The sequence below is a fragment of the Pundamilia nyererei genome, unplaced genomic scaffold (genome assembly GCF_000239375.1).
Source record: "Pundamilia nyererei isolate P.nyererei 1_Seehausen unplaced genomic scaffold, PunNye1.0 scaffold00050, whole genome shotgun sequence".
NCBI classification, from domain to species: Eukaryota; Metazoa; Chordata; class Actinopteri; order Cichliformes; family Cichlidae; genus Pundamilia; species Pundamilia nyererei.
In genome coordinates this window covers 2,481,866-2,499,497 of record NW_005187451.1, presented here as the reverse complement: position 1 = coordinate 2,499,497, position 17,632 = coordinate 2,481,866, and the positions used below count along the sequence as shown (strand labels likewise).

Here is a 17,632-nt window from a genome sequence, read left to right as displayed (position 1 = left end):
GGGCAGCTGTGGCTACACCTGTAGCTGCCTCCACCAGTGTGTGAATGTGAGAGTGAATGAATAGTGGCATTGTAAAGCGCTTTGGGTGTCTAGAAAAGCGCTATATAAATCATTATTATACAGCAATATGTCCATGCATCTTTGCAAATGATTATAAAACATTCAACTTAAGAACAAGGCTCTGCCACAGAAACACGTCGAGTGTGTGGCTGGTAAAAGTCAGTTTGGACTTACACATCGTTACGTGCAGCTACACCAACATGTCGAAGGACTTCAACAACAAAGGGCACATTTTTTCCATTTTTGGAATATAGAGTTAAAGCACACCGTCATTGACAGAAGGAGAAATAAAGACGTCTCACACTGCATTTGAATGGCCCAACGAATATTTAAAGCCAAAAGAGCCAAAAAGAGAGCGAAAGAGAGACACCTCAGTACCTTCATCTGCCTCCTCTTCCTCAGTGGGTGATGCTAGGCGTCCTTTTTCTTCATTGCTTCTTTCCATCTCCCTCTGGAGACTCACCACCTCGTACATAGCGTCACTCTGAGCCCCCCTCTCTGATGCCTGCTGGGTAAACACGCAGACAAATAATGTCAGGTTGTGTAAAAAAGGGGGGGGGGGATTCCTGTAGTAAAATGTGTGCTACACTGTAGAATTAATGGGTAAGTCTTTTCAAGCCATGCTTTGAAATTACTTCAATTTTAATGACACATGTTCATTTATTTATGTTAAATCTAGAGTGTAATTATTACTAAAATACAACATTAACGACACCCGAGAAAAAGAAACGCATCATAACAGACTGAAGAAATGCAGAGAGAACAAAGACGTCGTCAGCTCGACCTTCGGTGTCACAAGCAGCTGATGTTGATTTCTGGGCCGTTCATTCACTCGGGCGCCGCTGCTGCGCTCCACCACCTGGTAGAACGGATCAATGAGCTGTATTGATCGGCCCACTTGCACGGCGTCTAATGACCAACTCACAGCACAAATTGGCAGAGAATATGAAGCCTGGCCTATTTTTAGAGAAAACTCGAGGAAAGATAATTTGCTTTGGCCTCTGCCAGCGAATAGTTAACCCCACAGGATCAATTATTAACAGTGACAAAATTTGAACTGAAATTTGGGCCAAAGAAGCCACACTGCACAAACAGCACCAACAGGAAGAGATTATAGGAAAATAATGAAAGCGGGGATTAAGCCAGACTGTTGATATAAAGGAAGAACATCTCCATGCCAAATGTTACTGTTTGCTGAATGTTAGGATGTGAGGAAAGCACCAGTCCCGTGCAAATGTGCAAAGAGTCTTTGCTACATTTACCATCTACGAGCTGTGATCGTCTCTTTGTTCACGGTCCCAACACTTTCTGAAGGCTACCTAAAGCTTTTACAGGCTCACTTTACTTTTTCCTTGCGAGCGTGAGTGCTCCCACTCCACAGTTCCATCAATGAAGGAGAAAAAATGTCCGGGACATTAAAGATCATGTTTCATTCATATTTTCAGCAAGATCATTTTAATTTCATGTCTTACAGTTTTTAAATAAATGAACAACGTTTGAGGACACTGCTATGGAAGCCCGTTTACGTCACTAAAAAAAATAAAATAAATTCATTTTTTTAAAAATCGACTTAACTTGAAATTTCGAGTTCGCTCTGCCAATCACTAATCTACGTGAATGAGGTCACTTTCTTGTTACCCGGAAGCACATGGCGCAGAGGAACGCGCACTCAAAACCGGGTCGCAACAAACTGGCTCTTTCGAGAGTGCGTTGGCTGTAACGCCGTGTGATTCCGCTAATAACACAAGGATCATTTGTGAAGCCAGGCTGAAAACACTCAGCAATCTGTGCATTCATGACTGGATGTAATACCGGTAGCTTAGCTGTAGCATTTGTAGCTGAGGGCTTCAGCTTCCAGGTAACGAGGAAATGACGTCAGTCACGTAGATTACTGATTGGCAGCGCTAACTCGAAATTTCGATTTATGGATCCTTTTGTGGCGGAAACTTGCATACACTGCACAGCGAGTACTTTACTAATGATTCTTTTACTACCCATCTTCCTGCCAAAGGGTTCTGGTTCTGAAGGACTATACGGAGGTCCAGTTAGTGGATCGAGGCCTGTGCCAAAATCTTCAGTAAAGTCAATCATTGTAGATTTTTAATGTGTGTTAGGATCCTTATCTTGGTTTAGGAGCCATCCATTTAAAACAGATCTGATTTTTACTTCCAGGACTTTAACTGAATTTAGGAAGTGAAAGGTTTCCCCAAAAACTTCCAGTTCACCTTCACTTGGCCACAGGACCTGCACAATTACAAACCTCTGATGCTGATTTTTTTTAAAGATGTAGACACAATAAATGTTTTTTACTGTTTGACTTCCACAGCAGTGGATCAATGCACCAGCACCCCTCCATGTCCAAGTTTCACACAAATTCTGACCCAAACCTGTTTGCATTCTACTGTAACGTTTACATGCGCTCTCTGCTGATCGTTTAACTGCTGTAAATTGTTATTATTGCTTTCGGGGAGGAAAAGAAATTGTATAAATTTTAAAGTCTAGTATGGACTCATTCATGGAACTCAATCTTGAACTAATCTTGGATTCGGCCCAATCATCCAGCCTACAGCACGATGGTTTGCTGCCTGTTGTTTGAGTAAAGCACACACAGGAACGGACTCTTTGGTGTTTCAGATGCTCAATTTTCTTGGCAAAAACATGACAATAGGACTGCATATTTTATATGCATGTCTGTCACCTCTGATTGCCATCTTGTGCAAAAGCCTCCACACAATATTATCTTTTAATTAGTTCTTAACCACAGCACCAGTCCAACACTCTTCCATTTACTGAGGAGATAACTAGAGAGGCAATCAGACAGACGAGTCAAACCGCTGCTGTTAATTACCCACGTGCACATAATGAGACAGTCTCTGCTTAGCTCCCACAATCCCAGGCTTCCCCACACTCCGCTGCTTCGCCAGCTCCCCACGGCCCACTAAAAGTGATCCGCTTTTTAACAAGGGAGCAGAAGCTTGCAGCTTAACTGCAGCAAACGCTCAGACGGGAGCGCCTTTGTGGGCGGGAGGTGCGTGAAGATGCACTTTTTTTAAACAAAGAAATGTCATTGGGAATTCCAGAGGGCAAAAATGTCTGAAACATTCCCCAACACCTCACACAGGAAGCGTGCAGCTCATCTTTAATCAGCGATGGCACCAACAAACCATGGTTCTGTTCCTTAGTTGCAATAAGATCAAATGAGATTAAACTTGGCAAAGTTGCTGTTAATTCAGCATTGAGAAGGTTGACAGTGTATCCAGACACGCGCTACATATCACAGTCTACTGTATAACTTTACAGCACGGAGAGATCCGACACTTAAACTCTGATGTTCGTTATAGTCACGCAGTTATTAATAAGACAGGAAGACTACACGTGGAGGAAAACTGGGAGCTGTTCAAGTGGAAAGAGTTAGCAGATGAAACATTAGTACCATTATAACACAGACCTTCAGCTTATTTGATCAGCGAAGGTGCGTTTTTCCCCTCAGTCTGACCACCTCCACTCCACTCACCCCCCGAGCTGCCATCCACTCAAACTGGGACATTATTTGAAATTCTAAGTGCATAAAATAATGTAAATAATGCGTCTAATACAAAAGGATAATAATAAAATCTCATCTTGAATGTCGTTCAGCTACCTAATCCAACTATTACATACTGCCCTTAAAGTATCCGATCAAACAAACCCACGTCTCATGTTACGGAGCGGCTGTAGCTCAGGAGGGAGAGCAGATCATCTACTGGTGGTGGTCAGAGGGCCCGGTGGCGCCAGTGTCCGGCAGCCTCGCCTCTGTCTGTGCGCCCCAGGGCAGCTGTGGCTACAATGTAGCTGCCATCATTGTGTGAATGTGTGTGTGAATGGGTGGATGACTGAATGTAGTGTGAAGCGCTTTGGGGTCCTATGGACTAGAAAAGCGCTGTACAAATGCAGGCCATTTACCATTTACTGATTGGAAGGTTGGTGGTTTGATCCCTGGCTGCTCCAGTCTGCATGCCAGAGTAACCTTGGGCAAGATACTGAAGTAATCAGATTATTAATGCTCGACAGAAAACACTAAAGTGTAAAAAAAAAAAAAAAAAGTGCCTGTATGAAGTGTTTTGAGTGCCCGTGTAGAAAAGTGCCATACAAGAAGCAGTCCGTTCACATTTTACAGTCGGTCTGTCAGATAAGCTTTGACGTCATCTACACACTCTCCTGTTATAAGGAAACAAGCACATGTGGGAGGTTTTGTAAGTTTCAGTAAAGATACCTGTCGGAGTCTGAGGTAGAAAGTCTCACTGAAGGTCTTGCGGCTGAAGTACCAGAAGCGCTCGTTTGACGGATAGACCCTGACTACAGTTTCCAACAGGAAGCGAACTGGTTCCACCACTTCGGTCACCACCAGGTCCACCGCCACCGTCATAAAGACCTGTTTATCTGCAGGAAAAGCAAGCATGATGAGACACTGGTGCCGTCTCTTTGTTACAGCTGCAGAGTTGCAGGTGACATTTAAGGCGTGCGTACGATTGCCGGTCAGCTATAGTTCAGCTTTCAAAGCATTCAGCGCATCGGTGTGTTCTCATTGTTTTTAAATGGTAAACCAGGCACGTCACATCAGCTCCCCTTTCCCAGAAAACAGACAACAGCAACTTCAGTCACATCTCACTCAATGAATCCAGACATGTGCTGGGCTCTACTGTGAGGCAGACAATCCACACATCCTGCAGGGAGGCCACACCCCCTGGTGGATAAGCACTCCAAGTTCCCAACATGTCTGCAAGTTCAACTGTTCAGTGAAAAGTTTACACTACTAACTAAACCCAAAGCTTAACCAACCACTTCTAAACTGATGTTTCGATTTATGCAACAACATCTTCATAACAAAAAGCTCCAAATGAACAAATCGCTTAATGTTTCTGTTCTGGAGACAAAAGGACAACGAGGCAAGAGACGTAGCGTCACAGCAGGGAGTTGAGCTATGGTTGATTAAGTCTCCTGACTGCACAGATTGTTATTAAAAGAAGTCCATAAGCCTCACGTGCACCGAGACTTCCACACCGTTACAAAATGCACGATAATGAGACGTTTCAAATACGATTTTCCTCTAATCTGTCTTTTTAAAGGGTCGGCACAGGGCTCCACACGTCACTAAAAATTAGCACAGAGCTAGATTGATGCTCAGCTGTACAGAGCTCAGCTTCACTACCTCCATCAACATCAACTTGCATTAAAACCTGCAGGTTTCACTTGCAGGACAAGTCAGAAAGCTGCTTTTAATTGGATTTCTTGTGAGCGTCCAAAGCTCAGTTACCTCTGATGCTCGACACAATTTGTTTATGCGTCCACATGTAAAACATGCCAAGCCGTAGGTCACACGGCCAGCTTCCACACAGCACAGAATGGATTAAGGCAATTATCACACCCACTCCAGTGCGAGCGCTTTCCCAAATGTGACCTTGAGCTTTTAGCAGTCGCACCGACAGTAATGTATGGAAATAAATCCTGTTGCATTTGTATTTTTATTTTATACACATGTTTGTAAGGCTAGTAAACAGGTACTCGTGGGCTGTTATGCTGTGCGGCGTTTTCAGGGCAAGAATGCAAACGCAGCCCGGTTGTTGGCTTTGCAACATATAAAGGATCTCGGATCAGTGTTGAAACTTTATCCTCTACAAACTAAAACAGGTCACATCAAGCTAGAAGGAGAAAAGAAAGAAAAGGAGTAATAATAACCTTTAGGCGTGTCTTCATTCAGTGGTTGAAAGGCCGCCATGTTGGGGTTCCAAGTTCCTGTGATAATGTAGGCCTTCCCGTCAGAGCTCTTCCCCATCGATTCCTGCGTACAGATTAACTGGTGGATTATTTTCTTGTAACAATCTTCTGGTTTCACAGCGAGCCGAGTTAGAGTTTGTGCTACTCACCATCTCTAGTAGATGCATGTCGCTGTTGCAGACTTTCTGTCCTGGACTCAGCAGCATCCCAAAACACCTGGAGGGAAGACGCAGGAAGTTCAATCCACAAATCAATATCAGCGAGCTGCACAGATGCAGCCTGCATTCAGTCTGCAGAGTCGAGACGGGCAAGAAACCGGGCGACGCAAACAGCTCAATGAGTCAAGCTGCACTTTTACACGGTATGAAATGCTAAAGCTTAGTAACTCAGTAAGATTGTGTTGGTGAACAAACTCAAACATCCAGAATTAAGAAAAGTTAGAACAGGAAACTACTTTCTATCATACACTGAATATTTGTGTAACTCCTGCCTGCTTTGACTATAACAGCGCACAGCTCCGACTGCTGCTCGCTGTCCCCCGGAGGACCCAGACAAGCATACGTGACCATTTAAGGACGTCTCCTCACACTGGAGCTTAACCAATAAGACTTCCATAAAGTCTGTAATGCTGTTACTTATCCTGAAGTGACAGTGGACTAAAAGCTGAAGGCTAGGATTACATTTAAGGAGATCGGGGAATAAGTGCAGCGGGGTGCTGCTCACCTCTCGATGCCCAGCTCCTTGTTACACATCTGTTGGACTGAAACCACGACCTTCTTTTGGACGGACTGTCTCAGCTTGAAGTAGAACTTTTCTCTGTCCTTGGGCACGGGGCTGTAGGGAGCAAGAAGGATGAATTACTACACAAGTCCAGATGACTGCATGTGCAATAATGCTCATGTTAGTGCCATCTGTAAACTTATTTTCCTGATCTTTTCTCTGGGGAAATTATAATAATCTGAGCGTGATTGACAAAACATTACAAGTCCTCCGTTCAGTCTCTTCACTTCATCCCATCTCAGAAACCAGAAGACAGCATGAAAATGAAAATTGATCTCTACGTGTAATAAGATGATTTAAGATTATCAGCTTTATGCTCTTTGCAGGTGAACAAGACCAGGTAAAATAGATTAAATCTTTCCCAACATCTGTGTCATCCTGACAGTCCTGTGATGAAGAGAGGAGAAATTCAGGTGTATTTCTGCACGTGTGATCATGTACTTGTAGTTGCCTTTGCCATCATCCTCTTTGATCTCCAATGTAACAGTGAAGGTATAGAGATCACCGTCAGGTGGACTGGACAGCGTCGTGTCTCTGATGTCTGCTGGTCGTGAAGAACGCCGAAAGGCCGTAGAGAAGCTGTACAAGATACGACTGACCTGGATGGACGAGGACAAGAGAAGATGGTCAGTGACGGAGGAAGCTTTGCAGGTAAAGATGATTAAAAAGACAGCATGAGTGATCACGTATGGATCAGCTACAGATATCAAATAAATAACTCTGTATACACAAATGAAGAGCCGAGCAAGAAAAAAGACAACAGCGCCCTCAGCTGGTTGAATAGTGTCAGTACTTCTAATTCCGTGGTATGTTTACATGAAAATACAGCACATACACAAAACACAAACAAAATATTTGTAATAACATGATTTCCTGTTCAGAGCACCTCTCAACTTGCACGGCTGCAAAAGCCCTAAAAATGAACCTTCAGTCGTCCAGTGAAGTTCTTGTTTTAGAGTCTGTGTGTAGGTAGAACATGCAAACCACCTCCAAGCTGCTCGCGAAACCCTCGTCTGCAGCTTCTGGACAACACAAAAGGTCCAACAACCCAACATTCACACTTCTCTTTAAAGAGCACAGCGCTCACTTTTCCATTTTGTTACACTATGTGGGTAAATCACTGCAACACGACAACCCACACAGCTCACAGCCGTCCTAAGACAGCCATAGTTTGCAGCCCAAAAATATGGAATATCATGAAATGGTCAAAAACCTTGCAGGCTGTAGGAAGAGTGCGTCAGTGTCGGTCTGTCAGTCAGTAAAGGTACAATATTATGTTGGTGTCTGCTCAAAACAGTCAATTAATCAGTTATTTCATTGGCTGCATCAACAGGAGGGTCTTTGTGGAGTAAAATACGTTTGATGCTGCAGTTTGTCACAAGAAGTAGAAAACTCACAGCCTCCTTGATGTGGCAGGAGAAAACATGAATCTGGAAGTCCTCCGAGCTCCGGTAACTCTCGGTGAAGGAAAAACAGTCACCTTCCACAGAGCCCTCTTGACCTCGAGCACAGAACAGCACCTTGTAGATCGGGAAGGAGGCAATCTCTATGCCTGTAGCCTGGTCCACAACCCTGGAGATTCACAATTCATTCTCAGACTTTCAGTGTAAAAGCACAGACTTATCAATGTATTCATCTGTGATGTACATAAACAGGAGCGTCCTCTAACGAGTTTCATCACTAGGTCTACGTTTCACTTCATCTCACTTATCTGTACAGTCTGGCTGACCTGACAGAGCCCTCAGGACCACAGGGGACATGCAGCGTGATGGGGATGGGGATGGCGCTTTCAGCTCGCAGGGTGGCCATGGCCCTCTGTGCCTCCGCCTCATTACGAGGGGCTTTGACCCAGGTGCAACCCAGGTAGGACAGCTTGTTGAACTGCACACTGTCCTCCTCCAGGACCGTTGGGCTTTGTGGTGGTGGACATGCTTCTGTGAACGGACATGAAGGTTTTTGGTGTTTATTTTTCTGTTGACCCGTGTCAGTATAACAGCTGTTTCACTAGCATGTAAAAATAGCAGAGAGGAAACCACAAAAACACTGAGAAGAAGTAAAGATGAAAAGAAGGTGAGGAAGAGTGATACAGGAAGTTGTGGGGTGGGGGGGTTCTTCTCTAAAAGGACTTAACCCGGAACTTTGAAACTCTGCAAACAGGAAGCAGAACAATGCAAGCTGCAGCTGGACTTCCACTGCTGAGTGGCTCTTATGCTACATCATGCAAACCAATTCCTCTTCGCTCCCTCTGCAGCTGTGCAGCAACACTGCTTCAGAATCACTGGCAGCTTGGAAAATGAACGAAACAATAAGAACAAAGTATGGATTTATGGGACTGAATATTGTTTTGTACGTGTAAGGTGGGTGTCAGTGAAGATGTTTAATGTGGCCCATCGGTTGGTCCCTGCACTCACTGGCTGCCAAAACATCAAGACATGCCAAAGCATGGAAATAATCCCGTGTGGTTTAGCCAAGGGAACGAGGAACCCAGCAGTCGTGAATGTTCTGCACACTTTAAACATCACTGCTGTCCCGTGAGCTTTTCACCACGGAGCTGGCAGGTTAAAAACCAGCCTGACGTTGTGTTCCAACAAGGACCTTTGTCAGCTAATGGCTGGAAGTGTAAACACTGCTTCAGAGTGTTTGTTGAACCAAAGTATCAGTATCAAGGGTCAAAGTCTCAGAAGTGGCAACATCCGAAAGTTCAAAATATATATTTATAATAATCATTTTATCTTTCTAAATATATAAAACGTCACCTAAGTCGATATCTCTGCTTTGATTTACTTCTGTACTCATTGACCTCTCCTTAAGAGAGCATATTTAAGGTTAATAAATATTCATTTCTTTACTAACGAAAGTTTTTCTTTCCTCCATGTACAAAGCAAAATGTCCTTGCTAATGCACACATGGTTAAAGCAACATCAGAGTTCAGATAGCAGCCTTGCTAATCTGATATCATTAAAACTGGATGTGTGTGTTTACATATCTTTGTGGGGACCAACAATTGGAGGTTTACCATGCTCGTGGGGCCGACAGCCCTTATGGGGACAAAATTCTGCTAACACAAGTTTGAAGACATTTTTCAGACTCAAAATGTTTGTTTTGTGTCAGGGTTACAGTTAGGTTAGGGTTAGGCAGTCATGTTTGATGGTTAGGGTTAGGCAGCTATGAATACACACACCTGTGTGTGTGCAGCACACAAATTAATGTTTTCAAAGCAAGAATGTGGAAACATTACTTCTTTTGTGCTGCAGCGTTTACAGCGCACAAACACTGAGTGTGTTCACATCACTGCAATAAATAATAATCACTGTCCCACGATGTGATAAAGATAAGCTTTACAGAACATGACGACCGTATACACCATCCATCCAGTAACAATGACATTGGTACGTTTTGATTAAACAAGTTACCTTTCAGGAGAATACTGGAAATGTCCAAGTATCAGTGTTACTACAGTATATTATACACTTAACTTGATATCAATGCTTTGCGACTGGGAGAATGGAAAAAAACAGACCTGAATGTGTACCTGCAGGCTGGGTCTGTAGGACTCGGCTCTCTGGTTCCTTGTGCTTCTCCATCTTTTCCACATTGCTCTTCTCCACCTTCACTTCATCATCATCATCCAACACCTCCTCCATAGCTTTTTCCAGCTGTTCACTCCCATTCCAAGACATCTTAGTGAGAAAGAAGCAACACAGAATGTGAAAGTTTAAAGAGGAACAAGGAGAGATGAAAACAGGGTGGAGCAAAGGTGACAAACCAAACAAAGAAGTCTGTCTTTAACGGATTTAATCAGCTGACATCCACAGAATTACATACAAATGCAGGTATAAACAGTCCCGATGAGTGGGGATAAAACTAATCAAACTGGTGATAACCCAGGCACAACAAAAAGCGGATTTGTAAAACCAGAAGGACAATGATGCTCAAATGTGCTCAGCTTCCAGGCAGCCAAAAAAAGAAATCGGTTAAATATGAAATTGCATCCATATGCGGTTCCGACCTTGAGTCTTGGTTTTCCCTCGGAGCCCTGCGGTGAGCCTGCAGAGCTGGACTGCACCAGAACAAACTCCTCACTAGTGACGGTGGCCACGGACTCAGTGGAGCTGCTGACTTTGCCCAGTGAGGAGTTGTCATCCATGGCTAGCCGCTTTCCTGAGGGCTGGCCAGGGAGAACAGGGTGAAGCTCTCCCCTTCCCTCCTGTGTGCCCAGCTCCAAAGGAAGGAATCCTGCATACACAACGAACAGAGCAACACAAGACCATTCAGCTGCTCTTCTTACAGCTTGGTAAACAGCATTTAGATTTTGAAAGCCTGCGATGCATTTAAACACACAAGGCAACATGAAACCACAGTTTTGCAACCCAAAACATAAAGTTTCAAGACCCTAATCCAGGCACCTTATCATCTTTGACTTAATCCTTGCCTAGTAGTTTGGAAAATCTGTAAACTTAACCTCAGATCTGCAGTTGCTAAATTCCTAAGATTGTTTGCATGCCCTTGGGGTGTGATTAAAATCTCTTAAATCTCATGTGCCACTGAGAGCGTCGCTGACGGGCCAGGCTGGCAGCTGAACGGGCTCGTTGGGCTTTCCTTAATGTCCACATGTTTAAGACAAACATGCTGAACTCGGGCATCTTTATCATTCAGCCCCTTTCTTTCTTTCTGCTGCACTACTACTCTGTCATAACCAAAGAAATATTGACCGTCATCTCTAAACTACTTCCCTCACACCCTTTTATGGAGCAAACTTCATGGGCTCTTCCATTTGGCTGTGATTCAGCACAATTGAGTTTTTCCTGCTAACTAAACAACAGATTACTCTGGCTGGTGATTACTTCTTGTTAGGCTAGCATTCGTTTCTATCCAATGCCCTTTTTACTTTGCATTTGTGGACACGTGTGTTAACCACAAGCACCCACAAACACAGTCTGGACCTCTGTGCCAGCCCTGCATGTCACACCCTGGGAGTTGTTGAACAACACAAAGGAGCACGCCCCATGCAGAGCTCGTTGATATGCGGTTATATGCAAGCGGCGATAACACACTCGCATTCTTCAGCGCACAATTACGCTTGTGCAACTGTTTACATAAAAGGTACCACCTTCATTAGCAGTCAGGCCGCGCTGAAAAACAGCCGGTCACACTTGACTCCCAAAAAGGAAACTATTTTGGGAATCAGTGAACCATTTGCTCTATTATCTGCAGCTAAACAGCATAAAATTAATTAGTTTAAATATGCAACTGAACCTTTTCTCTGTTTTGTATAATTGTAACCTGCATGTGTTTTTCTGTATCATTTTAAACTTCATAAAGTTAGACGTCACCTTAGGCAAACCCAACACCAGTGCATCGTGTTAAATCTATTGTATCTAGCGGGGTTTTGCTGCATTTATGACACTGTGGGGCTCGGGGGCGAGGTGCAGGGTGGACCCAAGCCTTCAAATTGGCAAATGCACATCGTCAAAGTAATGAAAGAGGTTATTCATTCACACAGAGTGAAACGATTACATGCAGACAGAAGGCACTCATTCACGCTAACCCAGGCAAATTATATTCATACATGTGCACACAGACACAAGCAAGCACCAGAAAAGCAACAGGGTCATGTGCTCCATTCAGACTTATTCAGTTACACAAAGCACAGACGACACTCCCATCGACTGGCTTACGGAAGTAGCTGCAATGAGGAGAACCAGTGAAACACAGACAGCACTGAGAAAGTTTGTCATTTATAGCAAAAGCCTCCTTTGCTTGTGTCGGACTTACTCATGCTGAATCACACACTATTAATCATCACTGTGCAAGTACAAGTCTGCATGCTCCACACAAACAGTCGGGTATAGACAAAGCAGCACAGACTCTCCTGTATTTGTCAACAAAATCTTTCATAAATAAAACCAAACATTTACGAAGCTTCTGAGATTAAAAAAAACAAAAAGCTTATGACTGCTGACCTAACTTTAGATCAGTAAGCCAGTTGGTCATTTCAAACCTTACTTCCTACACATTGTGCCGTTTCTGCTCGGGCTGAAACGTCCCTTCCAGAAATCTGCACCCAGTCGTTACCAGCCTGTTCAGCACTGTCCCGGATGATACCAACAACTGCCTGCATGGAAACTGTGAGTTGCCAGTGGGTTGGACAGACTGCGCCCACATGAGCTGGGCTCACCAGCCACAATATGTCTGTAAGGGTGAGTGAGGGCGCTCGCCCTGCTGCTCTATCGCAGATACAACATTTTTATCTACAGCGTGTGACCTGACCCCACGTCCTGGAGGATGGTGGACACAAACACTCGTGACACTTCATTTGAGGATTGGCTTCGTCTAATCCCAGCTCTTCCATAGGCGCGCTGAATAAACCTGCCATTGCACCACAGCAAACCTGTTAACCTGGTACAAAACATAATACATTGAAAGGGTTAGGTTAGGGTTACTATTTTAAGAGCAGATAAGCCGTGTTTCCTTTACGTGCAGTCATTTGCCTGCATCTACATTTCAGCCAGTGCACCTGTGTTATAATCAAGCATATAAAAACTGCTAACTGGGTACGTGTTGGACAGGTGTCTCGTGTCTGACCAGGTGGTCTCTTTCTAGGATTTGGGTGTGGCATTCACACTGACAAATAGTTCATTTCCCTGTATCCATGTTCCTGTAAGGCCAGCAGGGCAAGCTGATTGATTTCATTGATACAAGTAACCAGAGCCAGGTCTGACATCTGAACATGACTGAGACATCTCCACACAGACAAAATTAAGTTAAAGAGCTGTGGAGTTTGCTGGTGAAAGTGTCACCTGACACCTGTCACTGAATCACTTCCTGTTAGGTCTGACACCACAGTTATTTTCATGCAACTTGTACGTTTTTGTTTATAGCACTTTCAAAATTAGCTCAACCAGCACGCAGGACGTTCAGCGTTTCACACTTCAGTGTACCTTTGAGACAACATGTGCTGAACACTGTACATCACAGCAGCACATCAAGAGCTTTTTAGTAAATCTAAAGGGCCAATTGTTCCAGTTATACTGGTTAGCTTTCAGGGCCGCTGTGTTAAAACACTTTTTAAAGTAAGCCAAAGAAACACCCTCGGTTTGAAGCCAAGGACAAAGCCCAGCCTGTCACTTGTTTATTCCAGTTTACTGTATGCTTTAACAGCCTACGCCAGTTAAAGCATACAGAAGCTTGATTGTTGTTAAATACTACCCGTTTTTCTCCATGTCAATAAAATTTTACAATCTTTTTATCACTGATTAATCTGACAGTTATCACGTTATACGTGTGTGCCTGTACGTCCAAAAAGATTCTGTTACAGGTTGTCCTAGTTAAGTCTTTTCCCCATAAAGACTCCCATCTGATGACTCCACACATCCCACGTGGCAAATAAAAAGCCCAAAATATTTTGTTAACTCCAACTGGGAATTACTCTGAATCTGAGGAACTATGTGCAGTTCCCCGGTACTCAGTAAAAGCGGCTTTATTGACTCGGACGACGGGACAATAACGCTGTATTTGAGGAAACAACGCTTCTTACAGGAACACATGAAAAACGGACGTTTGTATCACAATAACAATGATGAAGCCAAGTCCAGTCCCAGGAGACACGTGGATCTAGCTAAAAACAACAGAAAATAAAAATGCATATCAGGACGTGATAATCAGCTGCTTCACACAGCAGCACCCACGAGTTCACTGGTGACTCTGCAAAGAATTACAAACAAAGGCATTAGATGTCCTTTGTAGTAAAGAGCCCGGCTCTTTCCTCAATCATCTGTTCTCTTCTGCTTATCCAATTCAGGGTTGTTGGGGAGGATGGAGCATAAAGACGGGGTCCACACTGGACAGGTCACCAGTGTGTCGCAGGACAGAGGCAGACGACCAGCTGCACTCACATTTAGAATCACCGATCAACCGAACCCCACCGAGTCCCTGTCTTTGGACCGTGGGAGGAAGCCAGAGTACCCGGGGAGAGACCCGTGCAGACACAGGGAGATCATGCAAAGTGTACACAGAAAGGCACCAGGGTTAGAACCTGGCTCTGCTGTGAGGCTGACCCCATGCTACCGTGCTGCCTTTAATCAGAAAACACTGACACACCACTTCACTTGTTTTCCTCTCCAGCTGGCCATGAAACATGATATTCCTCTCATGTTGCCAACTAGAAAACAGCAGTATCATCGCACCTCCTCCCCGTGTTCTCTCACAGAGCAAACCCTTATCATTTACATCTTTTAAACCCCTAGCGCCATCTCACACATCCAGCTGCGGTTTGTGGATCAAGTCCTGCACGTCTCCTGTACTGATGATGTCATCCTGGAGCTGATACACAGACAGGGGAACAGCTGCTGTGACACTACAGCAGCTGGGACCAAGTACAGACACATTCGTTTGAACACTTAGCTAAAGCTTTCTGAATAAGACACGTTCAGGTGTTGGCTCGGAGATCTTCGCTCCGCCTTCACCTGGCAGTGTTTGTGGTTTGACACTCAGAAATGTTTTCTCCCGTGTTAAGAGGAAATTCTCTCGTTAATTACTGCAGTAAACTGTTACTGCTCCTCTCACCGATGATGACTACAGGCCCGTATCACCACCACCGCCGGCTAGCTCGCCATACTTGGCAGCTTTCTTCTTCAAACAGTAGTTTAACGACAGCTGAACGACATCGACATGGCATTACGCCAGAAACGCATCTCAGCTGCTGTCAAACACACATTTGTAAAGCGAACAGATTTCCTTCACTAGCTAACTGAGCGCAAACGACAGGCGGGCTAACTTATCCACAGAGCCACTAACACCACGCTGACACGAACACAAACTTGTCACCAGCACAACTCGAGACAAGTAGCCAGTTGTCAAAAAGGTGAAGGCAGGGTTTACATTGCAGTACCTGTACGTGACAGGCTACATATAACAGCTAAAGCTAAGTTTGGCTAACGCTAACCAGCTCGAAGTCCAACACACTCAGACCACTACTCGGAGGGAAAATGAGGGGGGGAGAAGGAAAGCGCCATTCGTGTAGTTTGTGAAGGTAAACGTGACAGTGCGATGATCACAAGTGTTGATAAGAGAGCTGTCAACTTACTTGTTTTGAGCCTCAGAGTTGCCTGCTGGAGTTGCAACGAAGATCGTGTGTGTTTGAGATGAATCACTCGGGATTCATTCGCTTTCCGGTTTGGAATTTTAGCGTTATCTCACGCATGCGCCGTGCTCCTATAGTCTGGCTGTAGTAAACAGTATATATTTATACGTCCTTTGTTCGTGTAAAATTGCCATATTACAAAAAATGAAAGCAAACTTTTGTTTTTGTTAAACACGTGGTTACAACTGACTGAAACTGAGACTAAATAAAGACTTTGTTCTGCAAACTGATGACTTGATCTTGTAGTGGTTGTGTGCCTCATGACAATGATTACCCGGGGGTCAAACTTCATGTGGTCAGAGCGGCTCATGATTAAAAACGTTACTGAAAGCTTCATTTTCTTTTCTGCCCTTAAACCTTCGACTGATTCTGAGCTGAGCATGCATGGATAAATATATGATTCTTTTTTTTAAGCAGCGGTTGACTAAAAACATGCAATAATACACAGAAATACAATAAGCTAAGGTAAAAACAAAGTTTACACATAAAAGCGTTTCAATCCCGTTGAGGTCTATAGGCTTTTTGTATCCAGGTATGTTTTCACCGCATTCAGTGTGTTTGGGATCATAGTCATGACCCAAAATGAAACTGCTGCCAATCAGATGCTTCTCAGAAAATGCTGCATGGTAACTTTTCCGAGTCCATAATTCCATCATTTTTTTAAAAAGATGTGAACATAACTGGCTGAGATGTAGAGCGTCCAGCATGTTTTACAGATGGCTGTAGGCACTCACTGTTGTACCTCTCTCCTCTCCTGATCTCAGATATACTGACAGCAAGTATTTAGAACCAAAAATGTCAAAGTTGAATCCATCGCTCCATAAGACCTGTTGTGCTGAGTGATTTACAGTCCAGCTCTTGTGTAATTTGGTCTATCTCAACCTTTCCTCACTCTTTCCCTTCCTAAAAACAGCTTCTTGACTGTTGCCCTTCCTCTGAGACTGTTTCCATCGAGGCTTCAGTGAACAGATGGATCGACTGAAGGGCCAGATGCATCTTTAAGGTCCTGTGTCAGGTCTTTTCAGGATTGTTTCCTATTGACTTGACGTGACTTTTGGATACTGCTCATCTGCTGTAGCTTTTGTAGATTCAACTAAATATGTGAACAAAACTCTTTGCCAAGTCGTCTGTTCTGTGTGGATACAACCCTGGTTCTTCCCCTGAGTCCTGTGGTCAGCTACAATAACTTCGTGAAAAAGCAGCCAGTGTCCAAAGAAAAATATTTTTTAAAAATTACAAGAAAGTCTGTCTCCTTTATCAGAGTCTCAGACTTAAATGAGCTGCTGGCACAGCCGTCTCATTGGAGGGTCACTTTAGTGTCCAAGTGATACAAAACAAACAAGAAAACAGCCACAAATATTTCCCAAAATGTAGTAGATTCATCGTTCCTCTCTTTCACACGTGGCAGCACTTCGCACTCAACAACCAACAAATCCTCCCTAACAAAAAAAAGGCACTTGCATTAGATTTCTTCAGGTCAATATACAAACCACACCCCTGCCTTATATGAAAAGAAACTTGTATATATATTTAAGATTCAAGAGCTTTATTGTCAATACAGCAGTATGGACAGTATACAGAGTACTGAAATTCTGCTTCACCCTAAGCCCCCCCATGGTGCATTTATAAGTATATAATAATATATCCCCAAGAGATATAAAACTAGAAAATACAAATAAATAACGTGCTGAATGTTGGTAAAGTAAGGGATAAAAGGTACTAATGACTAACTATACAATAATATACAATACTATAATGATAACTATACAATATTAACTGTACGATAAACAAAGACAGGACAGAGACAAAGTGCGCAGTGGTTCTGAAAACCAGGTTCAAATTATTGGCAGGATATTATAGACGAGACATGACAAAGACAAGCAAGATGTGCAAATG

At 43.7% G+C, this 17,632-nt stretch overlaps 1 protein-coding gene across 3 annotated transcripts in view; it reads right to left on the bottom strand.

Moving 5' to 3' along the window:
• Positions 1 to 15,776, bottom strand: part of rabgap1l (RAB GTPase activating protein 1-like) — a 94,400-nt gene extending 78,624 nt beyond the window's left edge. The window contains exons 1-11 of one of the 3 annotated variants that reach the window (XM_005733189.1): positions 15,680 to 15,776; positions 10,604 to 10,830; positions 10,115 to 10,274; positions 8,324 to 8,528; positions 7,992 to 8,166; positions 7,036 to 7,193; positions 6,538 to 6,648; positions 5,964 to 6,030; positions 5,776 to 5,878; positions 4,313 to 4,479; positions 439 to 568 (exon numbers count right to left, since the gene is read on the bottom strand). In XM_005733189.1, the coding sequence (XP_005733246.1) occupies positions 439 to 568; positions 4,313 to 4,479; positions 5,776 to 5,878; positions 5,964 to 6,030; positions 6,538 to 6,648; positions 7,036 to 7,193; positions 7,992 to 8,166; positions 8,324 to 8,528; positions 10,115 to 10,274; positions 10,604 to 10,741 (1,414 nt within the window). In that variant the 5' untranslated portion in view covers positions 10,742 to 10,830; positions 15,680 to 15,776. The remainder of the gene's footprint in view (positions 1 to 438; positions 569 to 4,312; positions 4,480 to 5,775; positions 5,879 to 5,963; positions 6,031 to 6,537; positions 6,649 to 7,035; positions 7,194 to 7,991; positions 8,167 to 8,323; positions 8,529 to 10,114; positions 10,275 to 10,603; positions 10,831 to 15,679) is intronic. The other 2 variants (XM_005733190.1, XM_005733191.1) reach the window with 2 other exon arrangements.
• Between the last annotated feature and the right edge of the window lie 1,856 nt (positions 15,777 to 17,632).